The following is a 21,114-nucleotide window of genomic DNA, read 5'->3' as shown; positions in this document are numbered from 1 at the left end:
GGGTTGGAAGCAGTGGGCAGCTCGAATACTGAGGGTTCAACACTTTGAATGCACACTGCCTCGCTATTGCTATTTGCAGCGGTGTTAGTACAGAGCATGCTGTGGGCGTGTGAAAAAGGTCCCTTTTCTAAGCTCATTCAGAAGAATGTCTTCCTTCTCAATCCCTGTTCAAAGGGAAAATATGTAACACACTCCTACATGCACACAAGAAATTGATCTCTACTTCTTAAGCACAGAACGTATTCTCTGGCATCCTTTTGTGTCTTTTTCCAGCCTTTGAAAAGTCAGCAGTGCCTACAAGTTCAATATTGATCTTTGACAGGTAAGGCTGCAGCTGAACCTACCGGCCTGATTTGTGGTGATATTCACTGAAGAGAACTGAGGCGTGTAGGGGCTCTTGTTAGAAACGCCGTTGACCGCCTGGATCTCGAAGCTGTACTGCGTGTGGGCTTGTAGGTTACGGACGGCCACGCGGCGTTGGGTCAGGCCCAGGTGGCGCGGCGAGATGTCGACATTGTCATCACATCGCGAGCACATTCCCCGCTCGGGTAGGCACTTCTTACAGATGACGTTGTAGAAGATGTCTTCACGGCCGCCCAAGTCACGCGGGTCGCTCCACTCCAGCACCAGCGAGGTTTCGTTCACACTGGAGATGACACTGCGCGGTGAAGAAGGGACAGCTGCAAAATGGAAAGTAAAGCGTGGATGAGATGAGGAAAATAGGTTTGGAACGAGGGTGAATTTAATCTCCATGCACAATAGGTGTTAAGAAATTTGTCTTGGTGACAGCGCAGAGACATACTGACAATAGACAGATTGCAAAACACACTTTACATATCATTATACACACATACAGTACATTCATTATTCCATAGCTGCTATCAACACAATTCACGACCCAAGAATTTGCCTTGTGCTGTGGTATTAGGACATTTTTCATGCATTAACTAGAACATTTTTTTTCCTTCCACATAACAAGAGTCTGTTCCAGCAGTTCTTCAAAGAGGACAGGAGTTCAAATTTGAATTGCATGCTCATTTCCACTGTGTGTCTGTGTGTGTGAAGTGCTGGGGGGGACGAGCGAGACAAACTATTGGCAGAGCCTTGGCAATTCTTATCCAATTACCGGAGCCTTATCTTTCACTGCACTGTGGGAGAATCAGCCCCCCACCCCAGCAACAGAAAAAAAGGATCTTCTTCTCTCTACACCAGCGAATGAATTAGCTCCTACGTGTGAGCGTTTGCTCTTAACGAAGGCACTGCTGCTAGTAAAATTCCTTCACTGTCTGTCTGTCTGCAAAAGGGTGGCAGCATCGAGAACAGATAGACTTCAGAGAAGCGGGCGGTGGAGGGGGTGGATGATAGCGTTTCGGATAACGTTGGGAAAGCAAGCAGGCTTGTTTGCCATCAGTGTGGCGTGGTGGGAACATACCCGTGAGGGCTTTTATCAGCCATCGAGGGCACAATTCAAAGGGGGAAGTTCGGGAGAACATTTACCACACAGTCAATAAACAATACATTTGAATAAGGTCTGAATATGAGGTATAAATCTATTTTTGTCTGGTTTTAAAAACAACATTTCACATGATCAGTATGACTTTAAAACATGCTGATGCTATCCAGTCGATTGAAAGCAGTCTTTACTTACTGGTACAGGGGGCATCGGGAGAATCGGTGTCTGAGCGGTAGTAACCGTTTCGACAGGCGCAAACGCTGGCTGCTCCTGAGGTGGCACGGCTGTTGGCTGGACAGGGCAAGCAGAAGTCGTCTCCCTGTTTGGACTTGAAGGTGCCAGGGCTGCAAGCTGATGGCAAAAGAGAGAAAAATGGAGAAAGGAAAGTGTGAATGAGTAATAGTGACGATTGAATATAACAATTTGAGGTAAAACTACTTTTGCTCCACTTATATTACATTTGTGTGGGTCACATTTTCTAAATGGGCAGTAGACCACTAAAAATAAAAATACTAAATTTTGCTTTCACTAATCCTTATCTTTAGTATGCAAGCATTTACTAAAAGATGTAACTTCTTAACTATAGTGGAAAATTTGTATAGTAATAGCTCACTGACAAAAATGACTAAAAAAGTGTATTTGATGTGTTTAGCGTGTGTTTGTTTATGTCCATGTGTGCACATGGACATGATTTGTTTTTTGTCCCCTCAAGCCCACATGTTCCCTTTTCCCCTTATGGAGGGTTCATCTCCGGCAAACTGTAGTGGGAAAAGGGGCTTTTTGAGCAGCATGTAGCTGTTTGCATAAACCCATGCTCACACGATGAGACTGTCAACCCAAATTACATACACGACCCTCAGAGCCAAAACGCCGGCATGGTGCTTTCATCTGAATTCAGGCTTTTATGAAATGCATATGAACAACAAGCACACAGAGAATCAGAGAGGCACACATAACACATACTGAGGTGTATACACAAACATAAGTCTGGGCACGACTGTGCAAAGATACATGTCTATACACACACAGTCATGTTTCTATCACTTTAGAGGACATTACATTGACCTGGAGACTTAACCAGACCATAACCACTACTTGCCTAACCCTAACCTTAACCTAAACTTAACCTTACACCAAGTCTTCATCCTAAAATGTAATGATTTACATTATGGGGACTTGCATTTTTTCCCCCAAAAGAATGGCAAGTCCAAACAATGTGGCTGTGTGAACAGATGTATGTCCCCACAACATCAGTAATACATGCACACACACACACACACACACACACACACACACACACACTGTCCTGGCTGCAAGTCACTTCCATATATTTAGTGTTATGAGACTTTTGTCTGCATCCTTCTGTCTTTGAGATCACTCCCTTTTACAAACCTACAAAAAACTACCTTCAGCACTGGTGTCGATTGGTGAAGACCCAGTTAATCAGATGAAAACACTGCTGCCCTTTGTGAATGCCCTATCTCCATTTATAGCCGCTGTTTGGAAGTTTACAACTCAGGTGATAAGTTGCAGACGTGCAGGGGAAACACTGACGGCGGCGCTGTGATCCAGAAGACTTTGGAAGGCTCCATATCTTTGATAAACTGTCTCGTTAAAAGATGAATGAGTTTGCCGCAGTGCTTAATAAAAACAAGACGAGAGCAGGTGAGACAGGAGAAGTTTACAGGGGCCAGTTGATTAGCTGACCCACTAGTGCGTTAGCTCGTCAACGTCAAGGACACACTGCTATGTTTGTCCCTCTGAATGATAATCATCGCCATAGCTCCCGGGTTTGTTTTTTTCTCTCCCTGTTAAAAAACAACAAACCAAGGTTGGAGGTCAGATCTCCAGCAGACCACTTCCTGCTCCTGCTGTTTCCCAGTGTTTTTCTCAAAAGCTCAATATTAGCACAAAACCACCAGTCGACTGCACCGTGTACATTAGCACTGAGTGTATTTGTTCTTCCACCATTAATCAGAGTCATCCACACCACTGGCTAACAGGAAGTACTGTTCGGTAAACAGATAAGAAACGACCTCGAGATTTACCAGGTGGGAGAACAACTTCTTCGATTTGGTATCGTGACCAAGTTCATTTGAGTTCACACAAAGTAAACTACAAGCAATTTCTCAAACCCCCGGGAGATGACAGTGTTAGTTTTTGAACATGTTGGCCTAACGAAAGGTGTTGATGGAGCATTCCCATTAAAAGGAGCTTTTTTTCCAGGGGAAGGGCTGAAAGTGCTGATCAATCACTTCCAGTGAGTAAAGGGGTCATCCTCTTCCTTTCATCAATTCCCCCCTTAGAGGAACCGCTAAAGAATGAGGAAGAAAGAGAGACAAGGGGCTAGGGAAAGAGGGAGGGAGAGGTGGAAGAGGTGGAGGCATAGAAAATGCTAATCCTGCAGGCGCTTTTTCCCCCACCCCTCCTTTCCCACTCCCCTGTGTCTTATCCTAAGCTCTATGTTCATGCAGAACACAGAGCTTAAGGAACTGATTAGAATGTATGCTGCTGAAATTGGAAAGTGTGGAGCATGAAGAGGAAAGTAAAGAATATTGGGGGTGAAAAATGTGCAGCAAACGAGTGGAAAGGCAAAAAGGCTCATCGATTGTGGCTGACATCCTTACTGTAACTCTGGTGGCGTTTTAATGAGAGAGATCAAGAAGGAACGGAAGAAGGAGAGGTAAAGACTAGTTCTGAGAAAGGTGGTGACTGCATGTTTGAGTGAGGACAGAACAGCAGAAAAAAAAAGAAGAGTCACGGCGAAAGGATGATGGGAAATGAGTATGGAGAGGAGTGGACCTGAGAAGAGAGGGAGATTTATCCCTTGTGGTTTCCAGTGAGGCTTGATTAGAGTACGTTTTATCAGGACCCAGTCGCCAGGGCTTTAACCTTGAGCTGCCAAGGAGCAAACAAATGAGTTTTTAACCACATACACCATGCTTTAGATTTACTACGCTCTCTCTCACACCTACTCCTTTCTAAAGGTGAGTGCACATATTTAGGGTCTGCTAGAAGCTGCCGGTGTAAAGTATCCACCTGCTCTCTGGCTGATCACCAGCATGGGTGCTTAACTTAAAGGTCTTCTCAGTCTCATCTCTCACTGCTATCAGGAGAAGAATGAGCCCTCTGAACCCAGGCGGGCAAACCACACACAGACTGTACATGCACAGACACCTCACGTTCAACCCCGCTGATAAATAACCCTGCCAGCTCCTCTCTCTCTCTGCTGTCTCCGTTTGACCTGCGCACCCTAACCCTAATTTTACGCCCCCATACTCCTCAACACAAACACACATTTTCCATTTATCGCTCGCTCTCCTCCTGCGCTGTCACCTGCACTCCATTTCCGTCGGGATCTCGCTGTTTAAATTCACCTTGCTCTCAACCTCCGTGAACCCGTCATGTTTTCCATCAGACCTGAAACCATCATAGGGCCTCTCAGAAACAGACAGCTTTTCCATTTATTTAGCGACCAGCTGCCAAGCGAAAACCGAGGTCGGAGGGGTGAACGGCTGCATGCTGACGGTGTCATCTAGTGTGTATTATTCTGCCTTGTAGTCATTGGATTAATGTGTCAAAGAATACAAGGCATATAAATGGCCTCATAATAATATGGCAGCTGGACAATCTGGTGATAGAGGCTGTAACCTGTAGCCAAAACAATAGCGGCTCAATCTCTCCAACAATCAGTGTGTGTTCACAACAGCCATTTGTCCAGCAGGAAGCGTCCTTCAGCGAGACTTTGACCCCTTGCTACTCACTCATTGTAATTCACCATGCATATAACCATCAGATGCTATGTGCCTAAAATGCAAATTAGGGCTGGCAATCGATTAAAATATTGAATTGCAAATTAATCGCACATTTTGTATCTGTTCAAAATGTACCTTAAAGGGAGATTTGTCAAGTATTTAATACTCTTATCAACATGGGAGTGGGCAAATGTGCTTTATGCTTTATGCAAATATATGTACATATTTATTATGGGAAATCAATTGACAACACAAAACAATGATATAGTTGTATGTCTGTAAAGGGGAGACTTGTGGGTACCCCTAGAACCCATTTGCATTCACATATCTTGAAGTCAGAGGTCAAGCTACCCCTTTGAAAATGGTCATGACAGTTTTTCCTCACCAAAATGTAGCGCAAGTTTGGAGCTAGTCTAGTTTCTAGTTTCATATGATACCGGTATCTTCACTCTAGCTTTAAAAGTGAGCCCGCTACAGCCTCCGAAAGATTGATTGTGTTAATGCGTTAAAGAAATTAGTGGCATCAAAACAAATTTGCGTTGATGCGTTATTATCGCATTAACTTTGACAGCCCTAATGCAAATGTAACACTGTTCTGTAGATTTGTAAAGATTCATTGACTTTCTGTGGGTCAGTTTGGGTTTGAACCTTGTGTACCCTGCTGTAGTATGTCTCTCTAACCTCTAGATTAATCCACCAAAGCAAACGCTGAATAATAAAATCTTGGGCAGACCTAAAATACCTGTTGTGAAAACACTCACCTTGACACTGGGTCTCCTTCATGGCTGGTTCAAAGCCAGACGAACAGGTGCAGGCTCCTACGGGAACCATCCACTCGCCATCTCCGTTGCAATAGAGCTTCAACGGCACGGACACCTCCAGTGCGTTGGGGACGCAAGTCCCCGGCGCAATGACCAAGGAGGTTGCCTCGGCCCCAGTCGCCGTCTCTGGGAAAACAGCAAAGTTGGCGATGGTGGTGGAGCACTTCTTGTAAAAGACCCTCACCGAGATGAGCGACATGCAAGCGCCGAGATCCTGGAAGGCCAAGTAGAACCCTGCTTTGGACAGCGGCCCGAAACTTCGAACTTTTGTGTTTACCCGCCCGGTCTCGAGCATGGAAAAGCTCTCATCTGGGGCGATAGTGTCCACCTTCACATAAGGGTTCTCCATCCAGAAAGGGCTGGTGGCTGTGGCCGAGTCTGAGTCCGACTCGTAGTAGAAGAGGTTGAAGGTCTCCTTGCAGGAACCTGGGATGTTGGGAATGCTGTTGCAGTCGCGCACCGTGAATTTCATCTCCACGTATACACGCAGCACATCCTTCCGTGGGATGAAGTCACTGCGTAGCCAGTTATTCTGGTTGAGCTCTCGTACATTGCAGACTTGGTACGTCCGGATGGGGTTCATGGCGTCGTCGTAGCCACTCACCTCTTCCCACTGAAACAGAGGAAAAAAAAGATCAGAGGCTGTAAATGTGTATTGATATCTTTGACAGAAACCCTAACATTTTTGTGCTTTTTGGGCATTTTCAATGATATTCCCTTTTCACTTCTGTTTAGTGGAGCAAAGCGCCAGGGACGAGGACTGCAAATTCATCTCAATTACGGCAACCTGTCACCTCCTCGCCACCGAGCCACCACAGCATGTTTACCTCATATCTGTTTGGAAGCAGCAGCCACACATTGCTTCACAACCAATTACGCTTCAATTACAGAGCAATGATCGCAACGTCCTCTAATGAAGACGCCGGTTAACCTTCATGATTTTCGTTTTTTTTTACGCTCCTCTACATCTTTCAATGCTACTACAGTACCCAGGGGGTGAATTACTCGGGATAAAATGGGATTAAATTTTCTAAACTTTGATTACCAGCTTCATTAAATGAGCGCGAGCAAACTAGACTGCAAAAGCTTTGCTGTGAGACGCTGTAATCTAATGCGTTCTTCAATCTAGAATGAGGACACCACGATTAAATCATTTCACTTCAAATAGCGATTCCTGTGTGTATAATATATCTTTGTGAGCGTGTGCTGAGGGATCTGCTCCCCTTTTCCTATCAGACAAACATTTATTTTTTTAGCTAAGCCAAGGCCTGGCGAGTTTATTTGCATGGCACCTTTCAAATAAGTGATTTGCATACTGCATGACAATGCATTAAAGCATTTAAAAGGAGACATGAGAAGGAACAAAATAAAACTAGACAAAGGAATACAAGCTGGAGTGCAGTTGTTCTACTTTACATGGCTGTCATTAGACTTGCTACCTAAATCAATGAGATTGAACCTGTGACCTTCTATTTACAGGATGGTCTTCATCACTCAGCCACCCTGAGACTAGAATGGTTAAATGCCAAGACACATCTATGACAAATTAAATGTCTATGGTTGCATTCTGGGGACCAAAAATTCCCCGGAACGTTTTAAAACTCTGGCATAAAGGCACCAATTTGTTCTCCAGAGCCAGTTGTTTCCATCTGAGCATCTTAATTGAGGCTGTGATATGGATGTGGTGGAGACAAGTCTATTCATCCAAGACCCTGGAGGCCAGGATGGAGAAAGAGGGAGAATGGGCGTAGCTCTGACCGCTGCATTAAAATGATGGTCCGGCGAGAGCGAGTTGCGAAGGAGGAAGCGACCAGAGGGAATCGATAATCACCGGCCAGGTCAATGGGATGGCTAAAAGCATGGAGTGTCAATGGCTATTTAGTTCAGTGTAATAAATCACCCGCTGCAAAGGAGCCAAGTGTTTGTGGGTGTGTGAGGTTGTGCATGTTTGTTTAAATACGCTTGTGTGAGTCTGTCTGTCCGGGTGTTTACTCGCTCTGTTTGATATAGTATGTATGTCTAGGTGTGTTTGTGTGTGTGTGTGTGTTCTGAGAGAGGTCATCCCCCCCACGGGACACGCACCAGTGGCCAAACACTCTGAGCGCCTGCTTACCAAGCCCGAATGAATTAAATAGGTCATGTGAAAAAAGGGTCAAGTTTCTTGGCATCGATTTCCAACAAGATGAATCGTTATGCAAGATTTGCGATCCACTCCGTTTTCTCTTTGTCCTTTCCAAAGCTTAAGATTTTACTCTCAGATGACAATGAACACCCTTACCAAGAGTATACTTTCAGTTTACTTTTTATGCACAGTACTTATCAAAGATATACTTAACAAAAAATTATATATATATATAAGTACACTTGGCTCATACTGACAAGTATTCAGAAAAGTCTAAGTATACTTGGCTCATACTGACAAGTATACAGAAAAGTCTAAGTATACTTGGCTCATACTGACAAGTATACAGAAAAGTCTAAGTATACTTGGCTCATACTGACAAGTATTCAGAAAAGTCTAAGTATACTTGGCTCATACTGACAAGTGTTCAGAAAAGTCTAAGTATACTTGGCTCATACTGACAAGTATACAGAAAAGTCTAAGTATACTTGGCTCATACTGACAAGTGTTCAGAAAAGTCTAAGTATACTTGGCTTATAGGCCTATAGCCTATTAAAAGTGTTGCTTCTGTGACGCACTTCTTGAAGGTCCAAACTAAGGTGACGCATGCTGTGTTGCAGTAGTTTAAGACGTCTTTATGGACAACTTTCATTCATCAACCTTAAATGAATTCAAGGTGAACGGTTAGCAACCATGACGACAACTAAGGTAAACTAGTATTAGTAGCTTTAGGCATTAGCTGAAAGGCTGTAGCCCACACAAGCTTTTGTGTGCTTTCATTTTTCTGTTTGTTGTCGGTATGAATAAGCTCTCCGAGGCTAATTTTGAAGACATTTTAGCTTGTTCACAACATGTTTTATCGTGCTGGGGGTCTGTGAAGCAGACGGCGATGCTCTAACAACAGTTATTATCTCCACAAGCTAACTAGCTGGGCATATTGTTAGTGCATGGTTATGGAAACCCCTTTGGGTGTCGTTCCAGGTCTGAAGCCTTGCTATGAAGTGGAATTCCCCTTTCATGACCCATCTGTTTTGGAAGATAAATGATATGGTATCTGGACAAACACACACACACACACACACACAATACAGGGAGACATTGTGAAAATCCAAGCAACAACACCAGTGCAACTAGAGATAGGTGTCTACATGCACACACACTGACACACACCTATACAGAGACATGCATGATGCACAGATGCTACAGGCTATTAATACAGACAGTGAGACAAAGAGATCAACATACCAAAGTGAAGACACAGAGGTGAAAGAATACATGTACACACATGCACTCACATAGTATGTGAAGGCTTGCACATATCAATAATTGAGTGCTCTCACAGATACACCGTCACAAATGGCTCTCACACCTCTCTTTTACACCAAGAGTGGTGGCATTAATAGTATCACTTATACACTGGTTGTCTGGATTTCACTATGTTTGTAGCTTTATGTCTGATGCTTTATCTGTATGTGTTGCGCAACTGTGTGAAAAAACACTGTGACTCAGACTTGACTGGACAGCATCCCTGGGAGAGTGTGTGTAGTCTGTTTGTGAGTGGCTCTTTTTCTCACATTTCTTAGAAATAGATTTTTTCTTTCTCTCTCATGTGTCGTCTCCCTTCTCCCTGTCTTTGCATGGACATTTCTGTTGATTTTACATAAGTCTCGCTGCTCTTCCCCTGCCTTCCAGCTCTCGCTGTACGTTGTTTTGTTTGTCCTCTCAACCGCTGTATCGTCTCCTCTTTAACAAAAAACAGGCTGCGACGTTCCCGTTGCAAGACCTCAAAAGCATACTAATGAACGCACGCACAATATGTTTGTGCATAAAGACAGAGACGAGACAACAGGGAGGATCGGTCGAAAGATAACTCAGGGACAACCACCGTCTGTGGCGTATTCTGCTACAAAACAAAAAAGACAAAAACCTGGAAACTCATCTCCAGTCTTTTGGTTGGTAATGTGGGAAATCTGGAGTGCTAAAGGCTCTCCACTGTATGTATATCTATTGAAAAGGAGCATCTGTTGCGGGTTTGCTTGGAAAAGAAACAGGGAGGCGTTCTGCATGGGACCGGTGGGACCATCGCCGTTGCATTGTATCTTAACGAGGAGGAGGAGGAGGAGAAGGAGGGGGGCGGAGGAAGATGGACGGATGGGAAGAGGGAAGGGGAAGGAGGGCACGAAGGGCTGTGAGGGCGTTTGTCCTGCTGATTGTTGCAGCTGAGGTGGCTAGTGTGTCTGGCTTCATTAGTGCTTAGTTACTCGGAAGTAAAGGAAAGGGAGAGTGAGGAGGGTGGGCCGACTTCCAACAGCTGGGGTGGAATGTCCCTGCAAAGCGCGGGGTAAAAACAAAATATAAAAAAATGCGGGGCCCAACTTTGAAAACACAAGGGCCAAGTCAGAGGGCGCACAAAAGGCGAGGGGAGGAGCGCTGGGGGTCTTTGAAGTGTAGCTGAGGAGGGGTCAAGACTCTTTCTGCTCCTCTTTTGGCCATTGTGGGGGACCACATGGGAAAGCAAGACGGGGCTGTCACTGGCACTTTGTGTGTGGTAGATTTGGATGCCGGGGCGTTCAATGGGTCAACGGCAAGAGATATTTTAGTGTTTAAAGGGTTAGTTCATGAGGAAACTGGCGTTTTTAAGTGCACTGGGAACATCTGTGACTGGGCGGGACAGTGAAATTGGATTGCAGTGTATCTTTTTCTGCTTGCTAAAAAGCGCAACATGTTGAATCCCAAAACATTTCCTATTGAGGGATTTGCAAATGAGTTTGCAGGACTATTGGTAACGCAAATTTCATGGTAATTTGGTGACAATTAGAAAGCATTTGAAATTTCTTTGGAATTACTGCCAAATTAACCCAATAATTACATAAAAATTTATAAAAAAAAATACTTTGTTTGGCTGTCTTGACTCTGGACTTTTATTATTATTATTTTATATCTATTAAAACATGATTTAAGAATTATATTCCGCTATTTCCCAATAAGCAGTAATAAACAGCTGGTAATTTATTGAATACATTTTCAGGAAAAGAATACAAAGTTAACTGATATGATTTATTTCCATGTCTGCTGGTAAATAGATAATAATTAGCAAATATCTTCTTTGAAATTTCTTAAAATAACTCCCTGAATCATGACATTAGCTACCAGGTTACATTTGTGTAGACAATAAGTCACACAATGGGGAGATTTGTGCCTGATCAGAAGTGTCTTTTATTAGTTTTCCACCTCCGATGAAGAGCAGCGCAGAGCCGCTTCTCAAGCCTAAGGGCCCTATTTTAACGATTATATGCTAATTTAGCATATAATTATTAAATTGTGTTTATAATAAAGTAATTTTAGATACATGTTGGGGTACATATTGGGGTAATTTGGCTGTAATTCCAAAGAAATTTCAAATAGGTTAATTGCCAATTATGAACTAATTACCATGAAATTTGCGGACCTGTAAAAAGAAGTGTTACCGGACTATTTGACTTCCAAGACACGCACACTCAACACTGAATGGACCCCTTGAATACAAGCACAGACTCAGAGTTACTGTCTCACATGAACATATATGTGAATTTAAATTATAAATACAAATCCAGTTATGTTGTGTACACACTTCTCTGTTCTCTTCTACCATCTGTGTCGCCATTAATAAATCAGTCTTACAAGGCATGCAAGTACAAACACACACACACACACACACACACACACACACACTGCACAGTGAGCTCACCCCGGTCTCAGGGTGCGCAGTCCAGGCTAATTCTGTCGTGGCCCACTTCGTGTCCATCAGCGTCTCTGTGAACGGAAGCAAAGAAAGAAGACAACCAGGTCAGACAAAGAGGAACAGGGCGACAGGGGAGATCAATAGAACTTTCAATAGTTTTACAACAGTGTCATAAAACTTGTAAAATGAACTGCGCGGAAGAGATAAGAGGCTTTGACCAAACCTTGTTCTCAGATAACTGGGTGAATAACTGAATGGCAGAAAGCGCGGGCTTTAGAGTGATATTAGATTCAATTAGACAAAGAAGCGCTGTGTGTCTGTGTGCGACAGGAAGCACCGAGAGACGGCGAGGCTGCGGAGATCTAGGTGGGTGATCTGTGAGGTATTGTGTGACATTTTACTGCAGCTCCTCGTCTGGCTAATTAGTCTCAATTAGACGTTTGCTTTTTATACAGGGGGGAAAGGAAACAACAGCGAGTCTCGCTGAGAAACGGTTCCGCTTCCCACAGGGCACCGCGACACACACACTTGATATAACACCCACACACATACAGCGAGCAACAGGTTGTAAAACTCCACAAGATATATAACCCAACAGAAGGCTTGAATGAAGAGGGGGGGTTATAAAGTTTAGGTGTCACAAAAGAGGAGCTCTTGAGCAGAACGGAGGTCAAAACACTTCAATTGGATTCAGTCTGTGTCAATACTTGAACACTTTTACGCCTGTCTCTTGGCACACACATAAAAACACATGCGTGTAACCAATACACACAAAATGGCGGACAGGGATCTCTCCTGCAAATCCCTTCTTTTCTCCTCTCCACTCTTCACTCTCTTGCTTCTCCTGGCAAAGACGACGGGCTTTGTGAGAGCAGGGAAGGAACACTATAAAATGTTGAGTCTTTTACTACCTGGCGCTCAAGGCACACCGTGCAGCCACCGTTATTATCTCAACCGCTGTGCTGTTCTACAAGATAGTAAAAGATGATGAAACGTCACTGCCAGATAGTGAGCTTGAGCCGTCCCTGGTCATGAGGAGGAACAAGTGCGAGATGTTCTATTGTTCCTGCTTCCGCCCCCTTTTGCTACTCCACCACCATCTCTGAGGTTTTCTGTCTCACTCTTTGTTCTTTCTCCTGGTAAGCTGACAGGAAACGGGACTTGGGAGCAAAGTAAAACCCTACGATTTCACCCCTCTCCCTTATCCAAATACCTGCTGCCACCGCCGCTGCATTCAGGAGCACCGGCGGTGACAAAAACCCTCGAACTCAGAGACCCTTCGTGAGGTATGTCTCGCTCTGTGGAGGCGACATGCTCCTGCAGCTGGGAATTCCCATTGAATTCCACCCCCTCGTTCTCTGAGTGACGTCCCTGACATGCGTGTGCGCCTATTACACCTGTGAGAAAACATGACTTGCAAGAGACTTCCTACCAAAGGGAAATATCTTCCTGTGCGGAAAAAAAACAACATACAATCACATTTCAAATGTAGCTGTGGCTTGTTGCCCTCAGGTGAAATGGTCTGGAAGCTTCACCGTGAGAAGAGTCTCTCTGGGAGTGGCTCTGGGAGGTGAAGTGAGTATCATGTAGTCCTGCGACCTTTGTCGCACACAATCCTTTCCCTTTCTCGCCTGTCTGTCTCCCATTTTCCTCTCTGTGCTGATAGTGGAAACGCTTTCAAACAAATCACAAATTCAGTCTGCTTTTGCGAGAGAGAGAAAGAGAGCTCTCTCTTTGTAACCAGATGCAACGCGCCACGTTTGTCTCATGAGCAAACAAGGGCCTACTAGTGTTTTTCATCTCCGAAACTGTGTCAGCGCATATTAGCTGCGGGACTTCCCCTGACTCACACCATGACAGTGTGTGATTTGGGAGCTGTTACCGACGGCTACGCGGGCAGGTATAAGCCGGTGTGGTGGAAATTATACACCTCCGCCGCCCTGGTGTTTATTATTATGACTGGGTCGTGTGTGTACGGTCGCGTTGGCTTGTCATTAGAGCTGACCTTGCTGAAAATGACAACGCGGTAAAACACAATGACAGACAGTGGGGGGGTCAAAGAGGGGAGAGGAAAGAACGAGAGGCGGAGAGCAGAAAGATAGATATGCAAAACACACACAGATGTGCAGTCTGACTCAGTGGTTTAGACAGTGGATCATTCGGGAGTGCATGTGCAGCAGTAACCTTCCATTCTCGATGCATCTGCATTGTTGAACCTCACCGGCTCTGCGTGTGTGTATGGGGCAGCGTAATTGTGTGCATGTGTGTACTCGGTGCAAAGCTCTGTATTGTGCCCAAAGTGGAACACCAATCCAGAGTCAATGGGCCAGAGCGAAAGCACTGAGTGACCCCGACCTCACCCGGCCGCTCCCTCTCTGTCTGTGCGTGCATGCGGGTGGCTGTTTTGCTCATTTGTCTCTGCATGTTTATGTGTGTAAATACCACATCGGGCCAATAGTAGCGCACTGCAATATTCATGACCGTGCAGCAAATCCAGACACCTGCACAGTCTCACACACACAATAAAGGAAACGTAACAAAGCGGAATAAAGTGCTATATGCCCACGCACAAAGCAACCGTTTCTGTGTGCTAAACTGACAAAACCCCGTGCTATATGGATGATAAAGGATGAGAGAGACAGATTAAAGAGAGAGAGGTATTTTTTTTTTTAAAGCAAACAACCTTTGAAAGCTTCTAAGACCATGCTGGCGGCTTGCCTAATGGGCCCGGTCGACAGAGAGAGAAAAGAAAAATAGACAGAAAGAAAACCGGAAGGACGAGTTGAGGGAGAAACAGTCATTGTGCGACTATAAGATCCTCCCCTGTACACACAGCGAGCGCTCTCATCTGCCTTTTAGCGCTTCACCCTTTCAACTCTTGGAAGTGTAAAGTAAATGAGAGATTGTAGGCTGGAGGGGAGAAAGAGTAAATCAGGCAAATGAACATGCAAATTTGCCGCCGTAAAAAACAAACACAGAGTGAGAGTGAAGCGTGCAGATGTGGGAGGTATAGCACTGGATCAGGATACACAAACCCACTAAGGCTGTTTAATCCATCTTCCTCGCACGCACTCTCACTTTTTCCTCATTTGTTTTCCAATCTCTTTCTCATCATCCCTGTGAAACTACGGATAATTCCCCGTTTCACTTTCTCCATCTCCTTCTCTTCATCTTATCTCTCTAACGACTTCCTCTTTCTCTCGGAAGTGAAAGCTTTGACCTCTTTTCGTGTGTCTTCATCCTCTTCCCTCCTACTTTTTCTTGCCGATCTCTACATCCGCGTTTGTGTTTTCACGCTGTGCCGTGATGGATGTGAGGCGCGGGGGTACGGGGGAATGTTTTTCAACCTCCCGCCGACTCGTGAAGACTATTCAATTAGAGAGTCTCTGTTTGAGTAACCTGAGGATCGCTTTTAGTAAAGTGTGATTTATGATCGAGGTCAAATGCACCTGGGATTAGCGTGACAAACATTGGGGGGGGGATATGTCGGGGTTTTGTTTTCTCTGCGAACTCTGATCGTGTGAGAAAGAGATGCAGAAATACAAACAGGCTCAGAGAGATCATGCAGGCACGTACACGCACACGCAAAGCCAACCCCTACACTCTAATCCCGTAATGACAGGGCAGGCCTAATAACAGGGGAGGGCACTGAAGCATTCGTCCCTATGGCCGCATCCAACACACACACACACACACACACACACACACACACACACACGCACGCACACGCACACACACACACGCACAGTTACAAGCCTCTTAAAATATTTCTTTGTTCAAACAAGCAGACTTCTTAAAGAAAGGAAAAAAAAGGCCGACAGAGGAAAAAGGGGAAGAAAGGCTATTATTGAGGGAGGGAGGAATGTTTAGTCGTTTTTCTCAAGGCTAAGTCCTCGGGTGGCGAGGAGCAGACAGGTGAGGGATTTAGCTTGGATCTCGCCGCGACTGCTCTGAGCTTTTTAGCATGCGCGTCTTTGTTAGCGTGACCCCGTCAGATGACAACTGAAAGATAACCAAACACTGAGGGGAGCTAAAGGATGTGTCTCGACAACTTTGGAGAGCCGCAGAGCGATGTCTGACATGTTAAAAAGCTGCTTCCTGCTAGCAGCTAAACAAAATGTCTTCTTCTCATTCTGGCGTTAACTGCCGTATTAATGAAACATGATGACAGCGGGATTTTGTTTTCAGCCAGAAAAGTAATGAAAAAAAAAACTTCAAACCCCCCCCTAATGACTCCTTCCCCGAAATCCTTCCCTTCAGGCTACTCCACTAGTTAATTATCTGCTCCCCACCTCTCCTCCGAGTCGCTTTTGTTGTTTTCTCCTACAGTCAAACAGACCCAAGCACATGGCAACCTGGCATGGGGTAGCCACTCCATTAAAATACTATGCCGCCTGGTTGCCAAACACTTGAGCCTCTGTTTAGCCACAGAAACAGTGAAATGTGTCAACACCGAGAGCGAGGACCCCACGCTCGACTTATTAGCGCTATTAGCCTGATTGCTTTCTGCGCTATCTTTTGTTGCCTCCGCTTTTGTCATCCAGAGAAAAGAGGAAGAGAGACACAGGAGAAAAAAAAAAAAAAAAGCGAGCAGGAGAGGAGAGATGCTATTCAAATTCAAATAGTCCAGGCAGCCTTTTTGCCTTTGTGCGGGGCCAGAGTGCGATGATTAGGAGAAGTCCCCCTCCATTTTATGGCGAGACCTCCCCTTCAGCACACACGCACACACACACACACGCACACACACACACAGAGAGTCACGGTAATTGGTTGCCACGACATGGACAGGCCAAGGAGGTGATTCCTCTGTGGAATTCCTGAACGGACTCGCCTCTCCTCCCCCTCCTCCCCATCGACACACACACAAATACTTCACCCCGCTAGCACTCACTGTCAGTCATCCCACAATGGCTGTCACACAATAGGTTTGTCCCGTGTGTGCACGCTAACAGGGTTACGCCGTCGATACCTCAGACATAAGCTCTCTTTCCACCTCTCTTTCTCTCTACTTATTTTTTCTCTCTGGACTTTTTTCCCCTCTCACTAACTCTCGTATCGTCTCTCTCCGTCTAATGAACGAGAGTCTTTGCCCTCTGCGTTCGTCGCCGGGCCCCTGCCCCCTCAATTATTTTCCCCTCATCAAAAGATACCTTGGGGCTGAATGCTATTTGGGTTGCAACAGCACGCCATTTCTGTTTTTTTGTTGTCCGTCTTCTTGGCTCATCGTGTCTGCAGAGGCATTTTCTGACAAGCAGCTTTTGCCCGGTGACTCTGGGACTTGTGATAAATAAACACAACAATGTTCTTTTTCTGTCGGAAGGCTCTGAGGGAGCAGAGCGGTTGGAAAAAAGCTTTGATCGCAGCAAGGACATTGTGAGCCAGCTGCTTTTTGAAAGTTCATATATGTTTATATATGCAATAACTGAGGAGCGCATTGCCTTTTTTCAAGGGCTCCTGAAGTCTAGTCTAGTTCCTGTACTGCCGTCGATGGACCGGGCCTCTTTGTCTTCACCCCCTCCCTTTTTTTCTTCTTCTTTCTCTCGCTCATTCCCCGTCTTTCTCTCATCTACCCCTCCCTATCCTCTTCTCTCACTAACTCCCCTAATTACAAAGCACAGAGGATCTGACAAACAGGTAGCCCTAAGGGCAGCTGTCTACAAAACCAGGTGTGCCTCCACGTGTGTGTGTGTGTGTGAATGCTCTGCGTGCACACGTGTGCGCATGTTCGGCCTTTTCGAAGACGCTATGAGCGATCATACGTGTGCCTGCTTTGAGTCATCGATGGTGGTTGAAACTGGAGCTTCCGCTTTGTCGCTGTGGCTTTTACCCTTTGTTCCTCTCAGGATTAGTCGCTCTAATGTTTGCCACTTAGGAATTCAACTTATTTTTCACTTAGTGTCTAAAAGGTGAAGTCTCACAAACTACAGCGCCCCCCAAACTCCTTTTTGTGCGTGTGGACCATGGATGTATTAAGAGAACTGAATACGTTAGATAGTTGCTCAGTGGCGCATGATGCCAAAATGGCTTGACTTCCGACTGGAGAAGTACCCTAGATCTTCGGAAATTTACCGCCGTTTGGTCTCTAGGGAAATTGGGATCAACGACCGTCGCTCTTCTTGGGGACTTGGTGTGAACGTGCACATTCTCTCCCTTCTATTCCCCAACTTCCTAGTTAACCACTCAACCTCTCACCCTGCCGAGACCCGGCGTTCACAGCTGTGTGCATTGTCCCGTGGGTTTCATTGAATGGCTCTGTGTTCTGTTGCTATTGAACAAGTCACAGCCCCTTCCTCAACAGTACTGACAACATAACACATACACACACATTCACGGTCGGGCTGGGGGAGCATTAGCACTTGTTTTATTGGCTACTTGCTCTCTGACACAAGCACTTTAGATTACCTCCAAAAATCCAATTCTGGAAAGGTTCAATGGGAGACCTCGATAGTGTGAGTGTCTGCATTTCATCAGGAGTGCCATCTTTGCTCCTTTTTAGTGTACCTGGATCTAATCAGCACATTTTTTTGTCGTTGTTTGCTCTTAGATGAAAGCGGCGATGTCGGAACGGCACGACAGATTGCCCAAGATCCAGCTGACTGACGTGGCGTTCTCAGCCGAATCCTTGAGCGATAGCTTTGAACCTGCAACCTTTCAGTTACCGCTTCATTTCCCATACTGTGAGAGCTGCACTTAACATTTTGCTCTCAGAAGGGAATTGCGAAAGTCTTTTGTTCACCGTCCCATAGCATTCCACATTTATCTTTGTGTCTCTGCCTGCTCCTTTGCTCAACACGTACTCGGCAGCAGTCTTCACATATGTGTGTGTGCTGCTTCTGCAAAACTGCTGATGCAGACTATGGTGACTTAATAACAGAGTTCTTGGCCTTTTGTCTGAGAAGACCTAACCACCGTGCTTCCCTGCGTGACGTCAAGTTTACTGGGATTCATTCCTCCTCTGAAGGAGTCATCCCAGACCCTGCTGAGATGTTTGGCCTTGTCACATGAAGATAATTAGGGCTGCCGGTGCTTAAAGTCACCTCTCACTGGAAACCAAGCATGGGGCCGCATATTTGATGCTGACATCGTGTGAAATGGAAACATAACTCCTACAATTACAGTAAACAAGCACCTCTTCCCTTTTGTGTTTTTCCGTAAGACGTGAGTAATAATCGACCAAGTATCGCTTCGTTGTAGCATTGCTTTTAAAAGGTTTGATGTCACATTCACCGCTTACGTTTCATGTTGGAAAGGCATGTTCCTAATTTGCGAATGCTTATGTTAAGGGCATCAGGTCTGTCTGTGTTTAACCACCAGCAGGAAACGGGCACAGAACCAGATTTCTGTAGGGACACGGGATGTTTACATCACCTAACAGGGAAACTATTGCCTCAACCTTTACTATAAATGAAGCGATTTGTCATTCACAACCCTTCCTGGAAATTCTCCACCCCCCTCTCTTTCTCTCTCTCTCTCTCTCTCTCTCTCTCTCTCTCTCTCTCTCTATGTTTTACAACATTTCATAATTCAGTCTGGCTTTTTTTTTTTCCTCCAATAACTTTCATCGAATGCTGACAGTGAACAGTGTTTAAATATAACACTCCAGTCATGAATTACATTACTGAATCCAGGCGCGGGGTGACTTGTGCATTGCGTGAGACGCCTAGATGCCATGATCTGATTTCTTGGCGAATGACTCAGCCAAGCGCGTCTGAAAAAATGCAAACAAGCGAGCGAAGAGCAGGTTCTCTTTTGCCTCGAGTGATCTGCATATGGAAATTCGGATCTCCCAGTCAAGTTTTGTGGGTATCTGTGCGCGTGTGCATGTTTGCATTAGTCAGAGCGAGAAGAGAAGCGAGACAAGAGTCATTTGGCTGCCTATCAGTGTGTGTTTGATCGAGTGTGCGTGTGTCACTACGGCTGTTGATTTCATTCCGTCTCACCTCACGCTCCCTGTGGTTGGTTGGGTGGGGAGGGGGTGCAATACCAGGAATACAATTCATATTTAAAACACAATAACTGCAACCTCAGCCAGCTCTGATTGATTTACTAGTCTGCCACGCAGATGAAAGGCAAATACATCACACACATACACATGAACGCACGTAGGTGCACATTTCAAACTTCTATAAAAAGACTTATTGGACACATACCGAGATAACAAGCCGACAACACGCCTTACCTCCTTACATCTGCGCCGCCTTGACCTCGCTTTCAACCACACCTATGTATAAAATATACTATGCGCTATTTGTTAGCGGGGGTTCAGAGAGCAAAAATACAGAATTCTCTGTTATCTCGCAGACTGTTTATGCAAAGACCATCACTTGAATTTCCTATCCTTATTTTAATGCAACCGGCAACAACACAGCCAGCATGACGGAAAATATTCTTTCACATCTCCCTAAAACATGCCTCTTTATCCATCCATCTCATGTTCCGTGTACTTTGGCATTTACTTAAAGCGTGTTACTGATGTTCAACAACTCCCTCATTATATGTTCATGTACAAAGCGAGAGACATAAAAGGGGGGGCGGTGGAGTAATTTACTCGACGAGATAAAGCGCCGCCGATATTCTTTGATTGGCTGCTTTGTCTGGCCGAACCTGCGGACCGCTCTGATGACTCCTCAGTGGATACGGCTAATGAACAAACGGCACGCCGTCGCTCACGGCCCTGATAAGGATCACGCGAGGTGGCGCAGAGGATGCTAATAAATATGAAGTGCCTCAAAGGTCAAACGAGAAGAGCGGGAAGATAGATTATGATTTAATTAGTCGTGAAATGAGCTTCATTCTTACTCAACAATCTCATTTAAATGTTAGAATTCAATTGAATCAAAGGCAGGCGTCCATGCTTACGAATTTGCGTATATAAAATCAAGCAACTACCTATCTACGTATCCTATTTTTCTTTCTGTCTTCATTCAAGGAAGGCAGCATTATGTTAGTCTGAGCGTGTGTGTCTGTCTGTGAGCAGAAATTCACCTGGCGCCTCTGCCTCTCTGAGGGATTTTGGGTATTAGTGGTGCAGGCTAACATCGTGACAGGTGAGTGTCGGGACTCGCTAACCCCGTCAAAGTCACATTTAGCATATCAAGTCTGCCAATGGGGGTTTGGCTGCCAACAACCTGCCCTCATACTTTACCTTCCTAGCAAAGACTTCTTTGGAGAGTGGCCTTGTGGTTTACGGAGACCACGCACATCACAGTTTGATCACCAAGGTCAGTGCATGTTCATTAATA

General features: G+C 45.2%; 1 protein-coding gene across 11 annotated transcripts in view; it reads right to left on the bottom strand.

Moving 5' to 3' along the window:
- LOC119488331 (ephrin type-B receptor 3-like) overlaps window positions 1-21,114 on the bottom strand; it is a 64,206-nt gene that overhangs the window by 20,712 nt on the left and 22,380 nt on the right. For all 11 annotated transcript variants that reach the window (XM_037769893.1, XM_037769902.1, XM_037769896.1 and 8 more), the window contains exons 2-5: window positions 11,879-11,943; window positions 5,970-6,642; window positions 1,649-1,804; window positions 345-680 (exon numbers count right to left, since the gene is read on the bottom strand). In XM_037769893.1, the coding sequence (XP_037625821.1) occupies window positions 345-680; window positions 1,649-1,804; window positions 5,970-6,642; window positions 11,879-11,943 (1,230 nt within the window). The remainder of the gene's footprint in view (window positions 1-344; window positions 681-1,648; window positions 1,805-5,969; window positions 6,643-11,878; window positions 11,944-21,114) is intronic.

This window comes from Sebastes umbrosus, chromosome 5 (genome assembly GCF_015220745.1).
Source record: "Sebastes umbrosus isolate fSebUmb1 chromosome 5, fSebUmb1.pri, whole genome shotgun sequence".
In the NCBI taxonomy this organism is placed as follows: domain Eukaryota; kingdom Metazoa; phylum Chordata; class Actinopteri; order Perciformes; family Sebastidae; genus Sebastes; species Sebastes umbrosus.
The sequence above is the reverse complement of the archived record's forward strand: the minus strand, read 5'-3'. Positions and strand labels throughout refer to the sequence as shown.